The 27171-nt window shown below is 40.0% G+C and overlaps 1 protein-coding gene across 2 annotated transcripts in view; it reads right to left on the bottom strand.

Moving 5' to 3' along the window:
* Positions 1-27171, bottom strand: part of Thumpd2 (THUMP domain containing 2) — a 46876-nt gene that overhangs the window by 8345 nt on the left and 11360 nt on the right. Inside the window, exons 4-10 of one of the 2 annotated variants that reach the window (XM_057789902.1) lie at positions 26416-26493; positions 25853-25984; positions 24654-24706; positions 20863-20950; positions 14828-14899; positions 13740-13854; positions 4815-4923 (exon numbers count right to left, since the gene is read on the bottom strand). In XM_057789902.1, coding sequence (XP_057645885.1) covers positions 4815-4923; positions 13740-13854; positions 14828-14899; positions 20863-20950; positions 24654-24706; positions 25853-25984; positions 26416-26493 — 647 coding nt within the window. The remainder of the gene's footprint in view (positions 1-4814; positions 4924-13739; positions 13855-14827; positions 14900-20862; positions 20951-24653; positions 24707-25852; positions 25985-26415; positions 26494-27171) is intronic. The other variant, XM_057789911.1, reaches the window with a different exon arrangement.

The following is a 27171-nucleotide window of genomic DNA, read 5'->3' as shown; positions in this document are numbered from 1 at the left end:
ATGGACAGGTCTGCCAGACAGAAACTTAACAGAGAAATAAGAAAACTAACAGATGTCATGACTCAAATGGACTTAACAGACATCTATAGAACAGCTCACCCAAACACAAAAGAATATACCTTCTTCTCAGCACCTCATGGAACCTTCTTGAAAATTGACCATAGAGCAAATTTCAACAGATAAACAAACAAACATTAACAACAACAACAACAAAAACCCCAACTAAAATAACCCCCTATTATCTTATCGGATCATCATGAATTAAAGTTAGAATTCAACAACAACACTAATTTCAGAAAGCCCACAAATTCATGGAAATTGAACAATACTCAACTGAATCACCCTTGGGCCAAAGAAGAAATAAGAAAAAAAAAATTAAAGACTTTCTAGAATTCAATGAAAATGAAGGCTCAGCATACCCAAATATATGGGACACTATGAAAGCAGTACTAAGAGGAAAGTTCATAGCACTAAATGCCCACATAAAGAAAACAGAGAAAGCTCACATCAGTGACTAAACAAAACACCTGAAAACTCTAGAACAAAAAGAAGCAGACTCACCAAGAAGGAGTAGACGATTGGAAATAATCATATTGAGGGCTGAAATCAATAAAATAAAAATAAAGAAAACAGTATAAAGAATCAATTAAACAAAAAGTTGGTTCTTCAAGAAAATCAACTAGACAAACTCTTATCCAAACTAACCAAAAGGCAGAGAGGGAATATCCAAATTAACAAAATCAGAAACAAAAAGGGGAATATAACAGACACTGTGGAAATCCAGAGAATCATTAGGTCATACTTCAAAAACCTGTACTCCACAAATTTGGAAAATCTAAAAGAAATGGGATAGGTACCACATACCAAAATTAAATGATGACCAGATAAACAATTTAAATAGATTTATAACCCATAAGGAAATAAAAGCAGTCATCAAAAGTCTCCTAACCAAAAAAAGCCCAGGGATGGATGGTTTCAGCGCAGAATTCTACCAGAACTTCAAAGAAGAGCTAACACCTATATTCTACAAATTGTTCCACATAATCGAAATAGAAGGAAAACTGCCAACTCTTTTTACAGGGCTACAGTTACCCCAATTTGCAAATTGCAAAAGGACTCAACAAGGAAGAGACTTACAGACCAATATCCCTTATGTATATTAATGCAAAAATACTCAATAAAATACTGGTAAACAGAATTCAAGAACACACCAAAAAAAAAAAATCATCCACCATGATCAAGTTGGCTTTATTCCAGAGATGTGCGGATTTTCAACATATGAAAATCTGTCAATGGAATCCACCATATTAACACACTGAAAGAAAAAAAAAACTAGATGATCATTTCATTAGATGTCGAAATAGCTTTTGACAAATTCCAACACCACTTCATGATAAAGGACTTGGAGAGATCAAGGATACAAGGAAAGTATCTAAACATAATAAAAAGTAATATACAACAAGCTGATAGCCAACATCAAATTAAATGGAGAGAAACTCAAAGTGATTCTACTAAAATCAGGAACAAAACAAGGTTGTCCACTATCTCCATATCTATTCAACATAGTACTCAAAGTTCTAGCTAGAGCAGTAAGACAACAAAAGGAGATCAAGGGGATACAAATTGAAAAGGAAGAAGCCAAACTTTTGCTATCTGCAGATGATATGATAGTATATATACCCCAAAAATTCTACAAGGGAACTCTTACAGCTGATAAATACCTTCAGTAATGTGGCGGGATACAGATGAATTCAAAAAATTCAAATCAAGAGCCTTCCTAAATACATATGATAAAGGAGTTGAGAAATAAATCTGAGAAACATCACCATTCATAATAACCACAAATAAAATAATCTTGGGGTAATGCTAACCAAAGAAGTGAAAGACCTGTTTGACAAGAACTTTAAGTCTTTGAAGAAAAAAATTAAAGAGGACATCAGAAAAATAGAAAGATTTCCCATGCTCTTGGATAGGTAGAATCAACAAAATAAAAATGGCAATCTTACCAAAAGCAATCTACAGATTCAATGTAATCCCCATCAAAATCCCAACACAATTCTTCACAGACCTTGAAAGAACAACATTCAACTTCATACGGTAAAACAAACCCAGGATAGCCAAAACAATCCTGGACAAGAAAGGAACTTCTGGAGGCATCACCATCCTTGACTTCAAGCTCTACTATAGAGCTATAATAATGAAAACAGCCTGGTATTGGCATAAAAACAGACACGTGGAACAATGGAAATGAATTGAAGATGCTGACATTAATCCACACACCTATGAACACCTGATTTTTGACAAAGAAGATAAAATTATACAATGGAAAAAAAAAGCATATTTAACAAATGGTGTTGGCATAACTGGATGTCAACATGTAGAAGATTGCAAATAGATTCATATTGATCACCATGCAGAAAACTCAAGTCCAAGTGGATCAAAGACCTCAACATAAATCCAGATACACTGAACCTGATGAAGAGAAAGTGGGAGGTAGTTTCGAATGCACTGGCACAGGAGACCACTTCCTAAATATAATAGCATCAGCACAGACCCTGAGAGAAACAATCAATAAATGGCACCTCCTGAAACTGAAAAGCTTCTGTAAGGCAAAAGACACAGTAAATAAGACAAAATGAAAGCCTACAGAATAGAAAAAGACCTTCACCAACCCCACATCTGACAGAGTGCTAATCTCTAAAATATATAAAGATAGACATCAAAATACCAAATAATTCAATTTAAAAGTGGGGTACAGATTTAAACAGAGAAGTCGCAATAGAAGAATCTCAAATGGCTGAAAGACATTTAAAAAATTGCTCAACATCCTTAGTTATCATGGAAATGCAAATCAAAACAACTCTAAGATACCATCTTACACTTGTCAGAATGGCTAAGATCAAAACACTAGGCACAGCTCATGCTGGAGAGGATTTGGAGTAAGGGGAACGAGCACTCCTCCACTGCTAGTGGGCATGCAAACTGGTATCTTTGGAAAGCAGTATAGTGGTTTCTCAGAAAACTGGGAATCAATCTACCTCAAGAACCAGTGACACCAGTCTTGGGCATATACCCAAAGGATGATCAATCATATAAGACATTTGCTCAACTATGTTCACAGTAGCATTATTTGTAATAGCCAGAACCTGAAAACACCCTAGATACCCCTCACCCAAGAATGGATAAAGAAAATGTGATAAATTTACATAAGGTGGTATTACTCAGCTATAAAAAACGAAGACATTATGAAATTTACAGGCAAATGAATTGAACTAAAAAAATCATCCTGAGTGAGGTAAACCAGACTCAGACAAACATGGTATGTACTCACTCATAAGAGGATATTAGATGTAAAGCAAAGGATAATCATCTTACAATCTACAGCTCCAGAAAAGCTTGGCAACAAGAAAGACCCTAAGAAGGACAGACACATGGACTGCCCAGGAAGGGAAAATAGGATTGGGGAGAAACCTGGGGCTATGGAAATTCCCAGGAATCCACAAGGATGACCCCAGCTAAGACTCCTGGCAATAGTAGAGAGGGTGCCTGAACTGGTCTTCCCCTGTACTGAGATGGGTGAATACCCTGTCATCATAGAGCCTTCATCTAGTAACTGTTAGAAGCAGATGCAGAGAGCCAAGGCCAAGCACTAGGTAGAGCACCAGGAGTCCAGTCGCAGAGAGGGGGAAGGAATTGTATGAGCAAGGGGAGGTCAAGGTCATGATGGGGAAAACTACAAACAATTGAACCAAGTCCTGGGAACACATGAACTCTAGACCAACAGTTGTGGAGCCTGCGTGGGACCAAACTAGGCCCTCTGCATGTGAGCAACAGCTGTATAGCCTGGTCTGTCTGAAAGGCTCCTGGCAGTGGAACCAGGCTCTATCCCTGGTGCATGATCTGGCTTTTTGGAGCCCATTCCCTATGGTGGGATGCCTGGCTTTGATGGAGGAGGGTCAATAGTTTTCCTTAGTTATGATAAAAGATAAAGTAGATATAAATATTGTAACTGTAATTCTTGCTTGATAACTGTTTTGTTATATGTAATTTTACTATGTTAAAATGAAAGCCTTCCTTTTTGTTTAAACAGAAAAAGGAGAAATGATGGAGGAGTGTCATCTTTCTATCTGTTGTTTCATTGGTTAATAAAGAAAACTGATTGGCCTTTAATAGGACAGAAAATTAGGTGGGTGGAGTAGACAGAACAGAATGCTGGGAGAAAGAAGCCGAGTCAGGCAGTCGCCATGATTCTCCCACTCCAGACAAACGCAGGTTAAGATCTTTCCTGGTAAGCCAGCTCATGGTGCTACACAGAATATTAGAAATGGGTTAGATCAATATGTAAGAGCTAGCCAATACGAGGTTAAAACTAATGGGCCAAGCAGTGTTTAAAAGAATACAGTTTCTGTGTAATTATTTCGGGTAAAGCTAGCCCTGTTGGCGGCCGGGTGCCAGGAACGTCGTAGCCCGCCGCTCCTATTACAACATGGCTTGGCCTTGATTTATGTGTGTGTGTGGGGGGGCACATGTGATCCTGCCTCAACTTAACGTGCCAGGCTTTGTTGACTCCCCACAGAATACCCTACCCTTTTGGAGGGGTGAATGGGGGCTAGTTTCGGGGGGGGAGAGGAGTAATGAGAAGAGGTGTAGGAGGGAAAACTGTGGTTGATATGTAAAATGAATAAAAAATAGAAAATTAAACATCAAAATTTTGGGACATTACTCCACTGTGAACAAACTTAAGGGCAATGATTAGTTTGACTAAATGGCCTATAGCTAAAAAAAAAATTATGGAAATAAATTCAACAACTTACCTTTCCATTTCTTGTAGAATGCTTTTGATGTCTTTTCCCAACTTGAATTTTTTCCCAAATGGAATGTCAGAAATAATCACATCAACACTTTGTGACGGCAGCGGTAACTCTGCAATACAGAAGCCAGAGACTCTAGTTATGAGAAGGCCAGGCATTGACCACCTCAACAAGACACTGACCTACAAGGACATTTAGAGTTTCTGTATTGTTTCCACGAGATGACAAGACTCCAAATGCTTTGGAGATCCAAGACAAAGAGCAGCAAAATTACTGTGTAATCCTCCCTGGTCTGGCAGGGTCACCGGCAGGGAACTCAAGGGTCAGAGCCTTTTAGAGATTGTCTATTCACTTTCAGGGAAGGTCTTGAAATCGGTGTAAACAGGCCTCTCTGCTCACCCCATCTCCAGCAGTTTTCAAGGCCCACAGCGTCAGTACCTCAGGAAGTACCACTGACTGTGCATAGTTCACCTAGGGGTGTCTGTAGCTAGGTGTCTGCAGAACAGACTCACAAGATGGCACACCGGGAAACCCTGTAAGTCATGTGCTCCAAGTTGCCTGTGGACGAAGGCAGATCTCTGTGAGTTCGAGGCCAGCCTAGTCTACAAAGCAAGCTCTGTGAACAGCTAGAGCTGTTACAGAGATAAACCCTGTCTCAGAAAAAAGAAAAAAAATCTGAACATTAAAATAACTGTGTTTTCACTCATCTACCAACCAGCTTCAAAGACAATGTTTCTGATCCCAAGTTATCAATGGTGAAGGCTGTGTTCATGAAACTGTCTGTGAGCAACAAAGTTCTACTTCGATAGTTAAAACTTCTTCAGGTACATTTATATTTGAGAACATATTTTGTCTGGAGGTATTCAAGTAACAATGGGTCTCAAGATAAATTCTACTAAGTGGAGGCTACTCTTAAGTCTACTTAAGATGGAAAATGGGAACATTTTAGCCCTTTGGAGTCCTTTCACTCAGTGACCTCAGCAAACATAAAATTCAAATAAGCTGTCTCTACTGTTTTTCTTTTATCAAGTGTAGACTCAACAAAATTAGGACTGCAGTTTTATTCCATTCTATTCTAGAATATACTCATGTCCAATTAAAATGAAGAAAGTCATCAAAAGATTCTTGCCACAAGACACCCAAGGTATATTTACAGGATAAATTTTATCTTGTACATTACTGAGCTTCATGCTTTCCTGGTTGCTAACTTTATTTTTAATAACAAATCTCTCTCTCTCTCTCTCTCTCTCTCTCTCTCTCTCTCTCTCTCTCACACACACACACACACACACACCACAAGCATAAGAACACTTGCAGTTGAACGGTGAACAACATTAATTTAGAAACCAGTCATTCCATGTTGATGAAATCATGCTTCACACGACAACACTTGGCTTTGATCCACAAATATCATTAAAATAACTTTTAAAATAAGTTCTGAAGTAGATGCTAGGTGGTTCTATTAGCCGACTTGTCTCACTTGGTCAGAGTGGACAATTAATGTCAACATACTTCATTCACGTTACATGCTCATCACTGTCTTTCTAGAGAAGTGTAGAACCTTCCTGTTAAAGACTCACTCTAATTAACGTACTGGCACTAAGAATTCATCACAAAATAGAATTGTTACCAAAAAATACAATGACAGCATGCAAACACTTTGGAGGTGAGCTCTTATTCATTTTCTGTTATACTTCATATACACCTAGCCTGTATGTCCCTCATTTGCTAGTAACTCCCCAGAGGGGTAACACTAGCCAGGTCAACAGGATGGGAGACGAGGGCTGGAGGAAAACACATTAGCATGAAGGAAAATGAAGCCATATGGTCTAAAACCATAACAAAGATGGCAAAAACGCACAATTTGTAGCCAAAAATCTTGTTATAATAAAGCCTACTGATGAAGTGTTGAGTGACCAGCTGTCAAATGTCTTGCTGATGCAATGTAAATATTCCCTTAGTTTAGTTACCTTTTAATTACTTAGTTTAGTTACCTTTTAATTACATCACAAATGTATTTCTTTTGTTCAAATCTCTATGTTACAGTTTCTACCATACGCTAAGAATATGTAAATGTCAACAGATGAAAATGCTTAGTCAGTGATGAGTTCTTACTTTCCTAGATAATGGGCGGCACAGCACTCATTCTAGTCCATATTTCAGGATGATTAAAATTCAGGAACAAATGTGTAGAATTTCTTCATGTTAAATGATCATCTTTGTTTATACTGGCAGAGAGTTACAACACAAAGTGAATGCTAGCAAGAAGCAGAAATAATAAAACCATTAAAATAAAGTGGAGGCAATAAGATGGCTCAGTGGGTAAAAGTTCTTACTGCCAAGTCTGATGACCACAGTCCACTCCCTGGACCCCACATGGTGGAAGGAAAGAACTGACTCCTGTAAGTTGTCCCTGAGTTCACATGTGCCAAATGGAGCTCATGTGTGTACACACACACAAACAAAAAAAATAATACAATAAAGAGAATAAGATTATGGTTTTATATAAATAAAAATCACTATATGCTGTAAGACAATGATCTTGTATCCTGTAAAGATTTGTCAGTTGTATTGCTTTATTAAAATGCTGATTGCCCAGCAGTGAGGCAAGAAGTATTGGGGGGAGGGGCAGCCAGGCAGGAAGTAGAGGCAGGGCGATGAGAACAGGAGGATTCTGGGAAGAGGAAATGTTGCAGGAGGTCCTTCTGCTCCTCCAGCCAATAGCTGCTGAGATAACAGCCCATTGGGGCGTGGTCTCTCTCTCTTTAAAAAAGCGGCCACTTCCCTCCTCGCTCTCTCTTACTTCCTGCTCCGCTTCGGGCGACTAGACTCCCTTCCTGATTGTGCAGAGGGCTGTTGTCTGGGACGGTGATCTGTAAGTTTTTCCCCTTTAAATAAATAACCATTATATTAATCATAATTCCAAACTAGCGTGGGATTGTTTGTTACTTATGCCTTCGCCTTCAAGGAAAGACACAGTCTGCAGTCGTCAGAGGAAGCAAGATGATAATGCCTTGCTGATAAAAAGTACCAAGCCACGTGGCTAACACAGACAAGAATTATGGGTTAATGTAGGCTGTAAGAGTTAATAAGAAGCCTGACCATGGGGGGAGGGGGAGGGAAATGGGAGGAGGTGGAAATTAAAAAAAAAAAAAAAAAAAAAAGAAGCCTGACCAGTTTATAATTAATGTAGACCTCTGTGTGTTTCTTTGGGAATGAAGAGCTGTGAGATTGGGAGATTGGGCAGGAGAGAAACCTCTGTCAAAAACTATTATTTAAGAAAAGCAGAGGTACCTTTTCTTGTTTTTGAAAGTGAAACTATACAGAAAACATCTCCAAAACGAATCAACAGTGGAGCTGGGAATGTGGCAGAGGTCCAGAGGGCAATCATCGTGCCCTCCCTCAGGTCTGCAAGGTGCCATGGAGAAAGCAAACAGATTCTAAACCCAGGCTCTGAGACAACTTAGGAAGCCATTCTCTTACAGGTCTCAGGAAGAGCTTCTTAAAGAATCAGACTCAGGAGAACTTGATTTGCTCATTTCTGTTTACTCTATAAATCTAGGCCTAAGACAGAGCAAATGGTCGCTGACTGACAACAGCCATGAGTGTGAGATCAGTCTAGGTCTTTCTTTGAGGCTACTTTATGAAGCTTCGATACAAAACTAGTCTTAACATGTGCTCCTGTGGTACTCATTTCTGCCAGAAGAGAAGCTATAAAAACACACTCTGTTATTTCAGATTACAGGTTCAGTATCTACTCATGGACAAGAGCATGATCCATCCTCCTCAGCAAAATTAAATAAGCTGGTTTTTAAAAAGGGGAGTGTGATATCAAGGGATGGCAAGTAGTCAAGGAGCTCAGCAATGCTCTACTAACACAGTGCCAGGCCAGAGGCTAGGGAAATACAACAGGGGCTCTGCATGCTTGGTGCCTGCTTCCATCTGCCCCTGCTGATTCCCTATCAATGAAGAGGGGATGATGGTTACATCCATCCTGGTCTGTTCCAGACCTCATTGGGTTCTTAAAAGTATTGGTTTACCACCCAGGGGTGGGTGACTAAGTCACCCACTTCTCGGTGCCCACTGTGAAGCAGAAGATCAACTAATCATTTCATACAGTTTATGTAGAAAAAAATTAAAATAATGTCTTTTTCCTCTAATACTCTATGTTATGGTTGTATCCTTTCATTCCAGGCTGTGAGATGAGATGACAATGACTCAGTTGTAACAAACACAATCTCAAAAAATGTGCTCCAGCTTAAGTAATATGAAAATCACATAAATATATCCCTTCCTGCTGTGAGAACTCCTTCAACCAATAGCCTTTAAGATACCGGCCCACTGTGTGTGTGGTCTCATGTACTATACATGGATGACAATTTGCTATCTGATTCAAATGTAGATACTTAAGAAAGAACGCCTGAAGAAGTAAATATGGTTTTGCCTAAACGGGGATTATGAATTGCTCCTGAAAAAATACAGAAAGGAGAGTCAGTCAATGACTTAGGTTATAAAATAGTTTTACAGAAAACTAGAACACAAAAAGAGCAAATTAGGAGAGATCAATTGCAGACTCTTAATGACTTTCAAGATTGTTAGGAGACATTTCCAATCTATGACCCACTGTTGGGATAACACCTGATCTAATAATTCATTTAAACAAAACCTTAGATGGTGACCAAGACTTAAATAATGAAGTTGAGAAAGAATTAACTGTGCTTGAAGAGAAATTACAGAAGGCACATGTGGAACGAGTGGATCAGAATCTTAACTTTATTCTGGTCATATTGCCCTCCAAAATTTCCCCTATAGGAATTTTAATGCACAGGGAAGATATTATCTTAAAATGGATCTTTTTACCACATAAACTGAGTAAAAAACTAAAAACTTATGTGGAAAAAGTCTCTGAATTAATTACAAAAGGAAAATTGGGACTTCATCAACGAGCAGGAATAGACCCAGCAGAGATTTTACTACTTTACTTTACCTTTTACTACTGATGAAATTAAAAAATTAAGGGAAAACAATGAACCCTGGCAAAAAGCTTGTGCTATCTTTTTTTTTTTTTTTTTTTTTTGGAGAGATTAAGAGCAACTATCCCAAAATTTATAGAATTAACCTTATAAAGAGAGCTACTTGGATCCTTCTCCGCATTGCACGTGACACACCAATAACTGGAGCCTGTACAGTCTATATTGAAGCAAAAAAAAAAAATCAGGAAAGGCAGGTTAAAAATCAGAAGATATAAGTAGAGCAAAACCCTTGCAATTTGTCCAAAAGTCAAAATTCTATGATATTCTCAATGGTACTAAGGGATTTTAAGAACCTCTCAATATAGTTACTGATTCACAATATGCAGAAAGAGTTGTTTTGCATATCGAAACCACTGAATTTATACCAGATGATACAGAATTGACTTCATTATTCATCTAGGTTCAAGATATAATCAGGAATTTGCTTTGTCCCATATACATAACAAACATCTGATCCCATACGAGTCTGTCAGGTCCTCCAGCACAAGGTAATGCAGTAACTGATTGATTATTTATTGGAAATGTGCTGAAGACCTCAGAATTTCTTAAAAAACATCATGTCAATAGCAAAGGTTTAAAGAAAGAGTTCCCTATTACTTGGCAACAAGCTAAGGAGATTATAAGATGTTCTATTTTTTCTTTCTATAACCAAACACCACTACCTGCAGGGAGTAGCCCAAAGGGTATTCAAAGGAATAAAATCTGGCAGATGGCTGTGTTCCACTTCATAGAATTTGGAAAATTAAAGTATGTGTACCACACCATTGACACCTATTCGGTTTTCAATAGGCAACTGGAAAAGGCTGATTCAATAATCACGCATTTACTAGAAATTATGATCATTATGGGTATACCTGCACAAATAAAGACAGACAATGGTCCAGCATATGTCCCTAAGAAAATGAAACAGGTTTTTGCTTATTGTAATATAAAGCATATTACAGGTCTACCAAACAACCCTACAGGTCAGGCAGTTATAGAAAGATGAAATTGAACTGTAAAGGATATGTTAAACAAACAGAAAGGATGGAAAATACCCCCAGAAATAGATTGCATAATGCTTTATTAACCTTGAATTTTCTTAATGCTAATGAGAAAGGAACAATGGCAGCAGAGAGACATTGAATAATAGAAAAAAAAAAAACACTTCTGAATTAAATCAGCTGGTGTATTTCAAGGATGTGTTGACCTCAGAATGGAAACTAGGAGATGTGCTATGTTGGAGACGTTTTACTCTGGTTTCCACAGGAGAAGAGAAGCTATGGATACCATCAAAATTAATAAAGATTCAGTTTGAAAGAGAGGAACCTCTTGAGAAAGAGAAATGACAACTCATCCACAGAAGTAACAATCATACAGGTGGTAAGAAAACCTCATAAGGGTTGGGGCAGGATTCTGTTCTTATCTTTGCAGAAAAATACTCGTCTTCAAAAAGTCAAGAGACCTTGGACATCTAGATGCCTAAAGAAGAAAAGACAACTATCCAGAAAGAATCACCAAGCAAAGAGAAATCTGACTTATGGTACCATATCCTCTGCAGGATAAAATTTCATTACCTGAACATACATACATACAAACATACATACATACACACACTTCTCAGTATAATAAAAAGCCTATATCACTTAAAAATCAAAGCTGGCTTTGGAGTTGGACAATGACTATCCTCTAAATCCAAGCATGTTGTTAAAAGAAAAATTCAGAGTTTCTGTTTCATATCAGGAGCCATCTGGTATGGTAGAGAGAGAAGAAAGAATTCAGGAAACATTTTATTTCTCCCTATACCTATTTTTGTCTATATAGTACCTTTTAATGAATATGTCTATATGAATAATTTTTAAGTTTTCCTCAACAAATAATAAATTTTCCTGCAGAAATCTTTGAAGTTTCCAGGAAGAGGATGGGGTCCAACAATGATGATTTCACCTAGTTGATATGATGTCATAATGTTGGTAGCACCACTTTAAGATCGGTTTTGGGTTACAAGCTACTCAAGATGGTTTCAACTTGGTTAGCTGAGATGGTGCACCTTCTTACAACGTTCTGCCCAGAACTTCAAATAAGAACTTCAGAAAAACCCTACTGACTACTCAGAGAGTATCTGCAATTATACCAGACAGTAATCTTGAAACTTAAGCATCATTTTACTTTTACAGGATCCCATAGAAATAACATTGTCTCATAACAGCTGGAAATAATTCTAGAAGACGATGTCCCCTCTCCCAACAAAGTTTGTCCTCAGTATTAGGGACATCTAACAGGGGTTGGGGGTTGGGGTGGAAATTAAGTAGGCTTAAGGATCTCTTTTGAAAAAAAAGGGATTGGATGGGATAATAGGTAGATTAGTGTGAGCTTATTCAAACTAATAATAATAGTGAATAATAGTAAGAATACTTGTGAGCTATTACTTATAGACAATTTATATTGATATAGATTCTTAAATATTGATACAAATTCAAATTATATATTTTATATTGAATATGCTCCTATTTCTGTTTACAATATTTGTACACCTATGCAAAGTTATTTCATCATATTGTATGCATGCATATTTCTACTCTGCTTAAGATATTTTGTATATTGACGCAATTTTAGGATATATTTATCATACTACACTATATATCTCTACCTCTGATAAAGATACTTATACACTGTTTACATTTTGACATCATTGTCCTCATATGCTGCAGTTATTTCAGGATTTTTTAATATAATATGAAGCCTTAGTCTTTAAGCTATATAGGTATTAAGAATTATAGGTCAATAGTCATCTACGTTTATCATACTTATAGTTAGACTAATCAGGTTCTTTAGATACATAGAGATTGCATTCTGCATAGATAGGTAATCTTTAACCCCTTCAAAGAATATGGCATTAAGTAACTTAGGATTCTGTTGATGTGAGACACGATTGCTCCTGGTAGCACTAATCTATTCCAGAGAGAATGCTGGGCACCAAAGATATTCCACTTGGAGGTTGTTTTCTTCTTGGCAAAACCAGCCTTTGGGCAAAGAACTGTCCATGCCTTGACCACTGACAAAATGCTTGGTGTTTAGACTGGACAAGCAGGATACAAGCAAAAAGACTGCCAGACCTTGCCAAGACAGGGTAAGATGGTTTTAAAATTTTTTCTGCCTCTGAAAATGGTCTGTGAGTTACTCTAGACCTTAGCCAAAGTGGGTTGCCCCAACATTGCAAATGAGACTTTAGGTTGTCTTTGTTATTTCTTGCATCTTTTGGAAGCTGCGTGATTGCACTTCCTGCTAACTCAAGTAATATTATTTCCCTTCTCAGGTCTTAGATGGGGTTGAAGACTAGATAGTCATAGTCACTTTCCTCTCATGATTCAGCCAAGCCATTTCTAATACAAGACTTAGACACCTTAGAATAGGAGATCTATTGAAACATTTAGCATATGTTTCTTGCTTGATGTTGTTCATGCTGGCTGTGATTCTAATTTTTATACTTGATATTTATTCTTATTGTATATGGTTTTGTATTGGGTTTAGAACTCTCTTATTTAGACAAAAGGGGGAGGTGCTGTGGGAACTTCTTCAACCAATAGCCTTTAAGATATCGACTCACTTTGGGTGTAGTCTCATGTGCTATAAATTCAGAGCAAAAGAATGAGTGGGTCTCTTGGCTGCTGAATTCAGTTCCAGTTCCCTGCTCATGCAGAGGACTGCTGATCACTGCTGATCTGTGAGTCTACCCCTAAATAAAGAAACCTTTATTATGCTCCATTCTGGGCCAGTGTGGGACTACTTTATTTCAGTCTGCAACAGCTTCCCAATCAGGAATATTTTGAAAGAAACAAATTAAACAACTACAGCAGTGAAGTGCATATTAGTCCCACAGACCTTCCACAGGGTGTAAGCAACCAAACTATCTTACCTGTGACAGAGACTTTAAGTAAGTCAATCTTGTCTGCAAGGCCTGCGGCCTTCACATTGTCACATGCACCAAGTAACTGCGAGTCACTGACATCAGCACCCATGTAATACACATCCTGTGGGAAAGAAGTCCATATTTTAAGTATAAATAAATCCATTAAGCATTTCGGTAATTAAGAAAATCTACTTGCATTTTATTACAGGGAAAAAGTAAAGTTAAAAGATACCCAATTTCAAGTTAAAACAGTTTAAAGTTGTGGTGATATTTTGTTTGTGCTCTAACAAATAAAACTTGCCTAGAGATCAGAGTGAGGAACTAGCCACTGGTTAGCCATAGAGGCCAGGCAGTGGTGGCACACACCTTTATTCCTAGCACTTGGAAGGCAATGACAGACAGAACTCTGTGAATTCAAGGCCACTCTGTGCTACATAAAATTGATTCAATCTAAAAGAGAAACAGAGCCAGGTAATGATGGCTCACACCTTTAATCCCAGTACTTTGGGAGTTACACGCCTTTAATTCCAGCACTAGGAAGGTAGAGACAGGAAGGGATATGACTGGGTGGAGAGAGGAACACAAGGCAGGAGACAGAAGCTCATGGCATTTCAGTATGAGGATATGTAGAGACAGGATACTCCAATCAGTATGAGGATTTTGTAGAGGTAAGAACTAGAGACTGGCTGCTCTGCTTCTCTATCTTTCAGCTTTCACCCCTAATATCTGATTCCAGGTTTTTATTATTAAGACTGATTAGAATTTGTGCTACATAAATAATTTTTAAAAAAATACACAACAGTAAATTTTAAAGTCTGTTAATATTTTACCATTATGGATGACTAAAGAATTTGGCAATTAGTATAATATAGGTATGAATAATTATTAAATCCTGTCATATTTTCTTAAATTCTTCATAGCATTTAAAGAAAAAATATAGAAATTTAATGAACTCTTCAAAATCTCATAATTATAGCAAACAGGAACTCATATAATTACTATAATCGAAAACCAGACTATCGACTTGTAAAATATTGGTAAGTGATATAATTATTAAAAATGTAACTTGATTTAGACAAATCTTTGCAACTTACTGGCCACTCTTTAGCAGCTTCCACAAGTATGGTCCCAAGGCCACACATTGGATCCAGAACCAGAGCTCCAGCCTAAACAGAAAGAGAAATTGCTCTTACTAAGTCTGCTGCAATAGGTCTACTATAAAAGAAGCCTAAACCTGGGGAGTCATTATTTCAGGAGTCAAGATTCCTTCTTATACTCTAGGAGAACTAAGGCAGGACTGCATTTGTCACGGTTTGAGGCAGGAGGGAGCCCAGTGAGTTCAGGGAACAGCAGGGGCGGGGCAAAGGCAATGTAACACAGGAGATGTAGCCAGGGAATGACAAGACTATAGAATCCCCAGACCTCAGAGGTCTACAATAACATGCAGCCCATACTTCATGCCCACAAAGCAGGGCACCTGGGCTTTGATGCTTTCTGGAAGCCAGGCTGATGAAATGGTCACCATTTGAATGGCCGAATACCATCACCATGCCAGAGGGTGGGCATGCAGGGCAAGTTGTGCATTGATCTGAATGGTGTCATCTGGATGTCATTCCCAGGACTTCCAACAGCACCAGGCTGGTTAAACCCTGTCAGTCTCATGGTTCACATAGTCCCAAGGAGTCAAGGCAATGCAATACTATTTGAAGGGAAATAGAAATTTGGAGAAAAAACTAATTTCTCTCACAGTAATATCATGTCAGATCGCATCAGTACCCTAAGGATTCTGGTTCTGTCGATGAAGGACAGACAACTATTACAGGGCGTGGTTAAAGAAGTGACATGGTGTTGCAGTCGGAGGGGATCAAACTGGTTGCTATGAAGCATGAACCACAGGAGGCTGGTTCTGGAGTCTGGGCAGGAGAGACTAGATACTATAGATATTCCGAAAGAAGCAGGATTCTGGGTGTATTTAATGTGGACTATTGAAGAAACCCAACAGGTTGGCATGACTAAACCTTCTGCCTGACTGACAGGGAAAGACCCGTCTGTTACTGGTGGGGACAGAGGAATGGAAGGAGAGGTGAAGGAGTAGGGAACTATGCTAGTTTTCAGACACCTCTTAGACGTCTTGGTAGAGATGATGAGTGAGCACTGGATAGATGAATCTAGAGCTCAAGGTTCAGGCTAAGATATAAATGTGGGAACAATCAATGTGAGTATTTAAAGTCTAAGAACTGGTCGAGCTCACTAGGGAAGCAAGGGGAGTTAAGAAGGGACATTTATGCGTCAGGCCTTGGTGCTCTCTAGATGTAGATGACTGGAAGGTGAGGCTCAGTCATGCTCACTGAGAGGTGGTGCACGTGCTCCAGGATGAGAGCCAGCAGTTCTAACCAGCAGAGAAAATCTGCTTCAGGGAGAGTGGTCACATCACCAAATGTTAACAAGGATGATGGGCGGGCTGGGGCGGTCTTCATGAGAGCAGTGGGTAATGAGAGAATGGGAAGGAGGGAACCAGAGGCAGCATGTATCTGCTGTTTCCCACTTCCAGCAGTGCTTTGTTCTTGAACCTTGAACTCGTTAGAGAATGTTTTTTGTCTTTTTTTTCAAATACACAAAATGGTAAGCTATTAGAGCAGTGGACAGAGTGATGCAAACAGTCCATTAGTGTCCTTAAGTATGAAAGAGGGAGCCCAATCCAGTACCTGGTTCTAGGGTAGAACAGACAATTCACTATTGAAGGACAAAAGGCGGTGCTATGCTATGTGGGCGCAGAATCACATGCTGATAGATTAGAGAACACACTAGCACACTAGTTCCGGCTCTAATATTCAAGACAAATATGAAGGAAGAGAATTGAAAGTGTAGAACCAAACCAGCTAGTGCACGAGAGCAGAAATCTTTCTTTTTAAGAAACAAGGCCTTGCAATGTTACAAAGGCTGTTCTCAAACTCTTGGAACCTTGTGATGCTCCTGCCTCAGTTTCCTGTTGTGAGATATTTAATTACACTGTGTAAAGACATGTCACTGTGACTGGTTTAATAAAAAGCTAAATGGCCAATAGGCAGGCAGAAGGTACAGGTGGGACATCCGGACAGAGAGAACTCAGAAAAGAAGAAAGGGGGAGTCGCCAGGCAACTGCTGAGAAGCAGGATGAGCAGTGCAGAGTGAAGGGAACTGAGCAATGTAAAACAGTGGGTTAGGAACAAGCCTAAGCTAAGGCCAGGCTTTCAAGATTAACAAGTCTCTGTGTCCTTTTTTCCACCTGCAGCTTCCCAAGTAGCTGAGACTATAGGCACACATTTCCACACCTGGCAAGAGCAGGATTCTCGAGACAGAGACATCCAGATACACCCTTCCGGATTTGACATGGCCTAGCATGTGACTAGGGCAGGCTGATGGAGGGGAGCCAATACACCAAGAGGCATCCTGTCTCCTGGCTATGGGATCATGAAGAAGCAGACAGGAATAAAGGCTTATACCTCTAACACGGACAATAGGGAAAGAGGTCTACATTTGACTGGCATAATCTAACAACATGAGCTTCTAGGATAGAAGAAAGGAAGCAAAAACCAGTGAGGAGCAAGCAAGCAGGACACCTACCCCACTTCAGGTTGAGTGGCAACTGGATATGTCTACAGAGGAAGCGAGGTCCCCAGGGCAGAGCCAGGAGGCAGAACCAGATGAGACCTGAAGGAAAGAAGTGAAATAGCCTTCAGGAAAAATAAACAAAAAACAAAAAAACCTGTATCCTGGCACCAAATGTATGTCTACATCAAAACAAAGGCAAGATTTCAGATTTGCATGTGGTCACAAAAACTTATGTTTAAATGCAAACTTTGGAACTACTCAAAGTATAGACAAGAATAGAGAGTAATCATGTCTCTAGTCTTATACCAAAATAAATTGGGATAAAGGTTAAAGAATAGCATGGGGGCTAGACCTCTGGTCAAGCTGATGCTCAGACCTCAAGGCTCTGGTGCTCAGAGAAGCTTGGGTTCACATTGAGACCCCCAAGAAGTAACTGGTAGGGGCCACTTTGCCTGGGTGGAGTAATAAGAAAGCAGTGGAAACCGCCTTCAGAGAGCTTTGAGACCAGAGAACAGAGGCCCTTCCTTCAGGTGTCTCCAGGTTAACAGAGTCTCTCCACACTGTCTGCCTCTTACCATTTATTCGAGGCATTCAAATGTCCATTGGTAGCATTCTTTGGCCCATCTAATGGGGAGCAATGCATCCTACCTGCCCTAGTGAGCAGAGCTACTGACTACTAGAGGGGCGATGAGTTGAGACTTCACTGATACTCACACAAAACAAAAAATATGACTTTTAAGTTATAAAAATCAACAAATAAATTAAGGGAGATCTCCGTTATTCTTGGAACTTAGAAGAACAACTCAAACGGAGAGGTAAAATATAAAGAGATGGAAACATATGGGAAAGATGAATGACTGGGAGGATGGAGCCAGCAAGTTAACAGACTCTACCAGGAAGTTCAGAGGTCAAAAACAAAGAGTTTAAAGTTAAATTCACAGGACAGCTGAGGCAATGATATTAAATATTGGAAGAAAGTGCTCAGTTAGGAGAAATGATAATTATTATTAAACAGAACCAATTTCATATGCTACTGCCATAACAACTAACACTTGTGTACTTTCTACGACAGTCACTAGTTTAATTGCTTTATTAACGCCAATTCACCTAGTCCTGATATGAACCTATTATAACCATCATGACGGGAAGGAAAGTATTCTGAGGAGAGTCTCTCCTCTCCTGAAAAAATGGACCCCAAGAAATTTCCCTTGGAACCTAATGCTGGGCGTAACAAAAGCCAGAGGAAAGATTTCACACAGTTCTGACAGTTGTCAGACCATTGTGCAAGAGAGATGGGGCTGAGACAGTGGTGACAATGATGGGCAGGACAACCTAGACCAGGACAGCTTAGTTATGCATACCAGCCCTTTTATTAACCTAAATACTGTCAGGACCTCAGACATGGGCTTGGAGATGAGTAGGTCACTGCATACTTTTTGTTAGCTTCTTTCCTAACGTGGTCTCATTGAACACATCTCGTTTTGCTATTCAGGATTACTTGCTTCATTTTTTAATTTAAAAATTATTTCATTTCATGTATGTGAGTGTTCTGCCTGCATGTATGCCTATGCACTATGTCTGTCTGGTATCTGAGGAAAACAGAAGAGATTTGGATGCCCTGGAACTGGAGTTACAGATGGTTGTGATCCATCATGCGGGCGCTGGGAATTGGATCCTCATCTTCTGCAGGAGCAGCTCTGCTTTAGCCACTGAGCTTTCTCTTCAGCCATTTGTCAATATCCATTTGGCCTTTCAAGGACAGGCAGCCAAGCCCACCAGGGCTGCTAAGGTCCAGGCTCTGACTCTAACAACTACTTTAACAGTATGAGATGTTATTTTCATCTTGCAAGCAAAAAACGGAGGGATAGTTGATAAATATTGTCCCTGAAAGTCCTTGGCCAGTAAGTGCTGGACACAGAACTGAACCAGCAGGTGGATTTGGAAACTCTGGGCTTGAACGGAAATACAGCCAGGCACACACAACAAAACGCCACATGTTCAGAGAACCTGGTAATGCTCCTGAGCTTTAGGGGTCAAAAGAAAACTCTTAGGAGTCTACTAGCAGAAAGAACCAAGAAAACCCACAGTGCATGGTAGTTTATCTGCAACACCAGAAGCTAAAAGACAGGAGGAGCATCATGGGCTGAAAGGGGAGAAGAACTCCAGACAAAGCAGATTCGGACCATGGCCAGTCAAATACAGGAGGAGAGGTGATGGCTATGGAAAGACTTTAACCCCACCATCACCTGAGGGGGCGTGGAAGGGAAAGAACAAACAACATAAGGAGCAGCACATCTCGGAGGGAGCTCTGTAGCCGTATCAGATGTGTTACGACAAGTGTGCTTGGACATTAGGATGGGCATGGTGGCCACAAAAAGGCCAACTAAGATTCTGCAACTGCAGGGCAGCTTTATGGGAAACTGTGATGCACAGTGAGGCATTTAGTTCAGTCTGGCATCTGGGGGCTGGGAGAGGAAGTCAGGACAGCTGAAAGGTCTCATGGCAAGGAAGAGAAGAGAAATACTCATGACCCAAAAGGCACAGGTAGGAAGAAGCAGAGACAGGCGTGATCAATTTGGAGTGGGCAAAGTGACTTAATAGAATAATCAGTAAGTAAAATCCCTAGATGTCCACAGTCACACTAGGGAGCAGCTCACAGGTAAACAGTAAGAAGCTATGAGAGACAGAAAGAGAAGACAGGAAGTGGAAGAGGAAAACAGGAAGTGGATCTGCCATGCCTTTTCCTGGATGTTTCAATGAAAGTGACAGGGACAGAAAAGATCTAAAACCAGGTGTAGCACTGAGTGTGGCGGTAACAAACTAAAAACAGAGGGGCTGACACAGAAGCACTGTCACAAGTTCAGGACCAGTCTCGCCACCAAGGGTGCTCAGGCCTGCCTGGGAGGAACAAAAGGCAAAACAGCAACCAAAACCAAACCATAAAAACCCCCAAACCCTTGAATTTGAAGATAAAAAGAAAGGCATGAAATGACCAATAAGACACGTGAGATGGTGAGACCCCGGCGAAGCTGGCTGACCCAGATAAAGAGGTTTCACTGCACATGGATCGCAAAGAAGCCGTGCTAAAGCAGACAGTAGCACTGGGAAGTTCGGAGTAGCTTCTAGACACTAGCAAAAGCAGCAGAGGTCAAACAGGACATTTCAATTAGAAAACACAATTTCCCACTGCCAAGGGAACACTTACAGACTGATGATCTTGGATACAGAGAAAAACTTTTTTTTTAAAGATGTAGGTTCTTTCGACCACATTTTTGATTATGACTCACGATATCAGAAATAACAAAATGCAACTCACTTTGACCTCAGCCTTTTCACTCAAGATGCTTAAAGAAGTTCAGTATGGAAAATCAAAAAGTAAGAAACAAAAAGTAGAAACTATACAGCTTTTAAGTCAAATGGCAGGTGCAAAACCAAAAACCAAAAATAAATAAAGAGGAGTAACAACAACAACAACACCGGGTGCCCACTAGCAGGAAGGACCTTGCTGGCACTGGAGGGAGATAGGCAGCTTCCTGACCTTAATTTCAGCAATAGATGCCATGGCCCATGCTATAGTCGACCGCAGCCCAGCTGTCTGGATGTAAGTTCTGCTGGCTAAGGGAACTCTGCAAGAAAGAGATCAGGAAGGTATTAAGTATTACCATAGTATGTTAAAGAACAGGACGCAAAACACAATCATTCTGTCTATATCTGAGAAGTACTTTAACATATCATTCTGATATATTCTTTGAACCAGAGGATATTTTAACCTTATTATTAAATACCTTCTACATTAGGCCGTTGCTTAATCAACCAGTGTGGTACTTAACAATATGAAATTTTCTAGACAACTGAAATTTAAACTCTCCTATGTTTTCAGTTACAAAACTGTAATCACACACTAAGGAAACCTCTTACTTAGCACTTCCCTGTCTTTACAAGAACAGCTGGTGTCATCAAGAGGCCAGGGCTTTGTAATCTGAATGTAATATGGGAAATTCACAGTCTCTTCTGTAAGCTTGGTTTCTGCTGATCTGCAGCTTTCTCAGAAGAGACAATGAGGCAGGAGCATACAAATGAGTCTCGGCTCTCATTCTTAACCGTAGCACAGACCACCTTACACCCATCCCTCATCATTATGTAGAAAATACCATGTTTCTACATTTGACAGACTTCAAAGTAGTTAAAGTACTGTCAGACTATCAAGTATTATTTCTATCATTCTGTGTGTGTATATAGATCAGAAGCCAACCTGGGGTGTTGTTCCTCAGAGGCTATCTATCCTGTCTCAAGATATTTGATTACACTGTGCAAAGATGAGTCTCTCTGATTGGTTTAGTAAAAAGATAAATGGCCAATAGGTAAAAAGAAGTTAGATGGGACTTCTGGGGACAGAGAGGACTCTGGGAAAGAGAGAAAAAAGGAGGTGCAATATGGAAGAGAGGTAACATCAAGTAAACGAATGTAGATTAATATAAGTGGGTGAATTTAAGTTAAATGAGCTAGTCAGGAGCATGCCTAAGCTGTAAGCCAAGCTTTCATAATTAATAAGAGGTCTCGGTCTCTGGGAGCCAGCTTGGCGAGGGGGGCACAGAGAGACTCATTATACTGTTCACCTTGTTTTTAAAGATAGGGTCTCTCACTGGGACCCAAGCCTTGCTGACTAGGCTTGGAATGCTGAAGGAATGGAGGGACCCACCTGCCTGTCTCTACCAACCCAGAGATGAGGTTACAAACACATACCACCATATCTGGCTTCTTATTGGGTTCTGAGGATAAAGCCAAGTCCTTATGAGGGTACAACAAGTATTTCACAGACCGAGTTGCCTCCCCAACCTCCATTTCTACCTTTCTAATGCAACACACGTGGTATTTTGGAAAGTTCAATGTGGTTTTGTAGCTACAGTTTGTGGCTAAGATAAAGAAGTTAGAATTTCAAGAATGTGTGCTGGTGTTTGGGGGGTAGGTTTATTTTAGAAACAGTTACAGGGCTTTCACACAAAGTCACATTGTTTTCTGCACTCTTCTAAAACACTTTCTGTAATTCCAGGCGTTGATTTCTTTTATCATTTTGTTTCTCATCTTTATCTGACTTGAAATTATTCTGTAAGTATGTATCCAGCACAAGCCTGTTAATTGAGGCCTTTTCAGGAAATGACAGTCCACATTATAAATAGTACCACACTCAAAGTGCTGGACTCCAGGCTGTATACTAGGAGTAGATACCATGACCATGTGGTACAGGTACAGGTAATAATACCTTGGGATTTCAAACTGTTAAAAGATCCAAAGAGTTCTTGTCTTTAATGAAAGCAAGCCCTTTAGGAACTACTAAGATACACATTTGAATGCGACCCCCAGACATCCCGGCTATCCTATGCCGTTTCATAATTTTCCACTTTCTTCCATGGTCAGGGCTTCCATGCTGTTCTTTTTGTTCACACTCTTGAAAATCATTCTTAGTCAAGACACATCTTTGAGACCACTTCCTTCCTTCACTGAGGCAGTCCACTCACCTGACCACAGGATACCAATTGACACCTTATTTATGCTGTACATTCCAGCTCCGAGTCTTTTTTTTTCTTTAATACTTTTTTCAAGACAGGATTTCTCTTTCTCTCTGTGCTTCCCCCTCTCCCAGTCCCTCTCTCTCCCTTTTCTCCTTCTTCCCCACCTCAATGCTAGGCTTCACACACACAGACATACACACACTATGCAGATGTTGCATTTCTAAGCTACATTAGTACCTTGACCTTTACCCCAGAAAAGGTGAGTCTAGAAATTGACTAAAAAAGAACTATTTCAACCCTAGTGGTGCTAAATGCAGCAGTGATATATTTAGATTCCAACACCAAATATACTAATATTTTAAATTTACAACTATATATAAAACTGTTGAATTTTTATTCAGCAAGTATATATAACTTTATATGTGTTTTTAAGTCATTAAATTTTGTTATTCCAAATTTACTCATATTTATAGAAACATAAGAAGTCATGCAAATAGCATTTCAAATAATAATTGGTAATAAGATGAAAGTTTAAAAGCACATATGTACCTATAAATTAAGATGCAGAACTGGTCTGGATAGTGGTAATTCCAGGAGGCAGAGGCAGATCTCTGTGAGTTGGGGAGGCCCGCCAGGTCTTCAGAGTGAGTTCCAGGATAGCCAGAGATACACATGAGACCTACTTTATGATATGAATTCTTTTTTTAAATTTATTATTTATACAGTGCTCTGCCTGCAGGTCAGAAGAGGGCACCAGATCTCATTACAGATGGTTGTGAGCCACATTGTGTTTGCTGGGAATTGAACTCAGGACCTCTGGAAGGGCAGTCAGTGCTCTTAACCTCTGAGCTATTTCTCCAGCCCATGACATGAGTTCTGTTTAACCGTTTCACTTGTCCGTCCTACCTTTGTGATGGTGATTATCAACAAATACACAGTTCAAATGTAATCACTCTGTAGTTTCTCCCACTCCTTCTGTCAGCAAACGGGATTTAGAAAAAAAAGCCAGAGAGGCAGAAGTACTGGAATTTAAGTCATCCAGGGCCCTACAGTGGGGCAATCTGGAGACAGTGGGGCATACAGCAGGGAGGCTTGGTCTAGGAGCATGCAGTGGAGTAGCTGTGGCCAAGCGGAAGCAGGGGGACACCCATTAGGTAACGGTCTCATAGGGGCTGTTGTACCAAGAACCTTCACATAACTCCTGATCCTTGGTGGTGGTGAGACACTGGCAGAGCCTGCCATATGACCAGCAGATAGCAAGGACCTATCATTCTACATGTTGGGCATCTGCAAAGTTCTCTGCCTTGTGCTGGTCTGCTGGAGAGCTCACCACTGGATAAGAGACATTAAAACCATCTTAAGCATTAAAAAAAAAATCTCATTTACGACTGAGAAAACATGTGCTTAAGGCAAATGGAGAATTAACAGAAGAGTCTCTACATCCCTATAACTGTGAACAGGATTAGACACACAAGACATTTTAAAAACGTATTGATACTTACAACCTTTCAAGACCTAAGAATGACTGTTTGCATCAATCAGCCTTCTCCCCAAAACACCTATACAAAGTGCCTGCTGCAGGTAAGAATTCAGTATATAAGCTTTTTAAAAAGAATTTGAACAATTATAGTTTATACGTGGGTCTGTGCAAACTACTTAATAACAGAAATAATGATGTATTGTTCCAAGATTCATCCTAACCCATGGACGACCATGGTCAATTGGCAAGGGTCCCAGGAAGCTTTGCCTCCTTTGCTGTACCAACACTCATACTACAAAAATAAAACCAAGTTCTTAATTCTGCAAGTACATCGGTTACCTGAACAGAGGAATCCCCAGCACTGAGTAAGCGTCACTCAGATGCATGAAAATCTGAAAGAACAAACAGAATCAGAATAGCACAAGAAAACACTACATCAAGATATGAAAATCTGAAGCATTTGTTTTGAGTTTATATGACCTATATTTTAATAAGAAATGCCAAGACCTACTTGTTATGCTGGGGGAAAAAAAAAAAAACAAACCTCTGTAATCTTTTGTTCTTAACCAGAGGTGATAAGGTTTACAGAGTCAAGGCCAGAGTCACAGGTCAAAGAGCTTGGCTCTTTCTTTGCTGGACCTATGCACTGTAGCTTTTAGACTTTGGTAGCTAAGACTTCCTAAAGCCTACTCTAACCTCAAGCAAGACTTGCAGCCATGCAAGTCTGCCTATCCCAGCACACAGACAGAACAGAGCAGAGGAAGTTTTCCTAAGCCAGGGTGTCTTCCACTCTGCCATCTGCAGACAAGGCTCTTATTTAGCTTCTATTGCTATGACAAACACCAGGACCAAAAGTAACTGGTAGGTCACAGTCCATCACTGAGGAAGTCAGGGCAAAAACTCAAGGAGGGGACCTGAAGGCATGCTGGGGATTATTATTTTAAGGTGTGTGACCTATGTTTAAGCTGCACATGTTTAATTCTGTGAAGCTGTAATTCTTTGCCTGTCTAAAACTCCTGATGGTCCTAATAAAGAGCTGAATGGCCAATAGCAAGGCAGGAGCAAGAACAGGCGGGGCTAGCAGACAGAGAGTGTAAATAGAAGGAGAAACAATGAAGAGGAGGAGCAAAAAAACAAGGAAAGGAGGCTGCTAGGGGCTGCCACCCAGTCACCCACAGAGGAAGAATGAAAGTAACAGATACAGAACGAAAGGGAAAAGCCCAGAGGCAAAAGGTAGAGGGAATAATTTAAGTTAAGGAAAGTGGGCTAGAAATAGTCAAGCTAAGGCCAGGTGTTCCTAAGTAAGACTAAGCCTCCGTGTATTGATTTATTTGGCAGTTGGGTGGTGGGCCCCTCAAAAAGCCAAAAGAGTAAAACATCACACAACAGAGGCAGGAACCGAAACAGACACCATGGAGGACCGTGCTTACTGGCCTGCTGCTTGGACAGTTCAGGACCACCTGCAGTGGCACTGCCACCCCAGTGGGCTGGGCCGTCTCACATCACACATTAATTAAGAAAATGCCCAACGGACTCACCCACAGGCCATCTGATGAAGGCATTGCCACTGAGGTCTCTCTTCCCAAACAACTCCATCTTGGGTCAAGCTGACAAAACAAACACCTTCTTCCCCAACAAAAAAACCTTAGCCTCTTTCCTTCCATTAGGTCCTGGATAGAATTTAATGTGTCATAATTAGTCTTCCACATAAAATTAAAAAATGGGGATTTCTCTTACTCTTTCAGTCCTAAGAACTTTATAGACCATCACCCAAAGTGACTATCGTATTTTAGGTCATTATTTTATCATACTTTAGATCATTATTCATTTTCTTTACATAGCAGCTATGATTTCTTATTAAAGATATCTGTTATGCATGGGAAGACTATGAAGTGCCTCTGCAACCTCACTATAAATATCTCCTTCAGCTGTGGCCAAGTAGCCTAATTTGGGTAAGACATTTCTGCATCATTTAGCTGCCGAAGAGAAACAGGCTGCTAGATCCATGTAGATATACTTTTTATAGCGGAAGTCAACCCAACCTGAAAAGTATGGAAAGGAGATGATGCTGTTGTATAGAAATCAAATGGATATTCATTACCTCTAAATGTGGATTCCTTAAATTGGCTTTCCATCCAAACTTCCTCATGAGAGCAATTCCAACCACTCTTCCTGCCTCCTGAAAAGTGACAGGTCATAGAAAAGATAAGAACATAAGAAATAAGAAGAAAACTTTAAAATGGACACGAGCTAGCTATCACCTGACTGTAATTTAGTGATATTAAAATATAACTTCCAAGACTGCCTATGTAAGGCAATAGGGCTGTATTTTACCTCCTCCGTCTCAAACTCTTTAGGACTACTCTCTACCAGTGGACACTCTACTCTGGCAGTTTTGGGTGTGTGACATAAGACCATGACCTGATATTTGTGACCCTTCTAAGGAAATGAACACACACTGAAGGATTATGTATTAACTCATTCTCTATGTTTCCACATGACCAGATCAGCTTTATCAGACTCACCTTTAGGGTCCATGTGATTCTAAGTTTGGCTAAAAGATCCAGATCAATTTTGAGCTACTGAACTTTGTAAGGACTAACCAACGAGGTCTTGGGATGGAAACAGGTGGCCACCCTTCCCCAGGCTGTTAGACTTCTAGGTCATGTGACAAGGCTGCAAACATCACAGTGCAGGGTGGTTGTCTATAAGCATATCATTGTAATGAAGAAGAGCCCCTAACATATTAAGACCACAGCATCAGTATTTACAAATGCAAAGGACATGTATGGACTGAAGAAAATGTTTAGAAGGAAAGCAAGGGCTGCCATGTGGAACAGCACAGTGCTCCTCTGGA

Source organism: Chionomys nivalis, chromosome 1, assembly GCF_950005125.1.
Source record: "Chionomys nivalis chromosome 1, mChiNiv1.1, whole genome shotgun sequence".
Lineage (NCBI taxonomy): Eukaryota > Metazoa > Chordata > Mammalia > Rodentia > Cricetidae > Chionomys > Chionomys nivalis.
Note: the sequence above shows the minus strand (reverse complement) of the source record. Positions and strands in the feature narration are given on the sequence as shown.